The sequence below is a fragment of the Tribolium madens genome, unplaced genomic scaffold (assembly GCF_015345945.1).
Source record: "Tribolium madens isolate multiple individuals breed KSU strain unplaced genomic scaffold, Tmad_KSU_1.1 Scaffold_2;HRSCAF=44;Tcas5.2_LGX, whole genome shotgun sequence".
In the NCBI taxonomy this organism is placed as follows: Eukaryota; Metazoa; Arthropoda; class Insecta; order Coleoptera; family Tenebrionidae; genus Tribolium; species Tribolium madens.
The window spans coordinates 8,174,675-8,176,466 of NW_025400995.1; the positions used below are offsets into that span (position 1 = coordinate 8,174,675).

General features: G+C 30.4%; 1 protein-coding gene across 1 annotated transcript; it reads right to left on the reverse strand.

Annotated features, from left to right (window-relative positions):
- Positions 1–411: 411 nt before the first annotated feature.
- On the reverse strand, positions 412–1,293 carry LOC123006642. Its single transcript, XM_044401281.1, has 2 exons — positions 1,125–1,293; positions 412–1,065 (listed from the first exon to the last, which is right to left on the reverse strand). The coding sequence occupies exon 2, from the start codon at positions 1,063–1,065 to the stop codon at positions 412–414; it is 654 nt and encodes a 217-aa protein (XP_044257216.1). The 5' UTR covers positions 1,125–1,293.
- Positions 1,294–1,792: the final 499 nt, after the last annotated feature.

The following is a 1,792-nucleotide window of genomic DNA, read 5'->3' on the forward strand; positions in this document are numbered from 1 at the left end:
TTGACTTATCTTTCACAATGCTCAAACGTACAGTAACTTAAATTTTATTTATTTATTTCATATGTAATAAACATATTTTTCGCAAAAATTGTAATCGTAAGGCTTGTAGATATAAATTTATTTAGCGAACAAATAGAAATCTTGTTAACAAAAATTTGTGTATAAACGATTTTACGTATAGACATATTATTTACTATCTCTCTAATCTACCCCCTAGCCGTTTTCACAATTTGATGTAGCAACTTCTCGTCTCATCCTTAGGTAGAAATCTTTTTGAGTCTAGACAAACTGTCTTTTGTAGGCCTAATTACTAATTCACAATTTTATTCGCTTAATTTAACATTGGAAACACATAGGATAGAGGAAAAAATTTTCAAGAGTATTTCTTAGATATATTTATTCATTTTAATATTACAAACAATTATAATCGTTGTGTTCCTTATAATACTTAATTCTAGCATCGACATCGTGTTTAACATTTACAGGTAGTTTTAGTACAATTTCATATAGTGTACCATTTTGTTCATAATTACATTTAATTAAATCAAACAATTTTTGATTAAAATCCTCACTACCTTTTTCCATCACTTCTAATGCCGCTTGATTTATAAAATTTTGATAACAAGGATAAAATTTATATTGGAGTCTTCTGGAATGAAGGAGACTCATCAAATGCTCACCCATATTTAAAACTACGTTCACAGTATCACAAGCCAAAAATAGAGATTTGTATACAGTTGAATTGCGCGATAAAAATTGAAGTGTTTGATGCTTACACATTACAATAACATAATTACTTAACATACACAATATTTGACCCTCGGAAATGGAACCCATTTCTTTTCTTATCTTCTCCATTTGATTTAAGAAATCTTCAAATGTATCAATTGAAAAACAAATCGCCGTTGTGTGTTCAGGATTATAAATCTTCAGTAGGGGTGCGTAATCCTCAAAAGGTGATGAAAACATTCCCGACGACAAGAACAAATTTTCACCAGGAGTCGCTTCTGAGATTTTGGAACGTTTTGAAGATACACGTTGAGGTGCCACACGTTTGGAAGTCATCTATATCAAAGATTGATGGCCGTTATAATTTGGTGTAATAATAATAAAAAAAAACTCACCTTGAATCAGTAACAAAGATTACACAAACACTTCACCTGGAGATCAACTTCACAAAGGCACTTCGACGATTTGAATGGGAAAATTCGCACATTGAGTAAACCTTATATGCAACCACTAATTGGATGAGTCATTAATTTATCGTTAATCATCAATTAATTTGTCATTAATAATCAATTAATACGTGATTAATTATCAATTAATCTATCATTAATTTGTCATTAATTATCAATTAATATGTCATTAATTTGTCATTAATCACTTTAATTACTTCTTAAATGGGTGGCCCTTTCTACTTATCTTACATTATATGGCATTCTTCTTCTTCGCACCCTGTATATTCAAACGCTTATACCCCAGTTTACCCCTTTGTAGATGCATTTTCAAAAAAACTTTTCTTATCGGACCTCTGCACCCTCTAAAGAACATATCTACCAATTTTTTTGTTTATATCTGCGATTAAATGTTTACACCCCATATCACCCCCTTAGAATTCCAAACAAACTTCCATATTCTATTTAATCCTTTGAAGATGATGGGATTTCCAAAAACCTTGAAACACGTATTTTTTACAAATACCAACTTTTACGGAAATAACAAATTTTTATAAAACTTTCATCCCCTGTTCCATCCATTTAGAGGTGGAATTTCCAAAAATCCTGAAACACGT

Bases quoted from the DNA above. Each gene is read 5' to 3' on its own strand.
- LOC123006642 (XM_044401281.1), bottom strand. From the start codon at position 1,065: ATGACTTCCAAACGTGTGGCACCTCAACGTGTATCTTCAAAACGTTCC.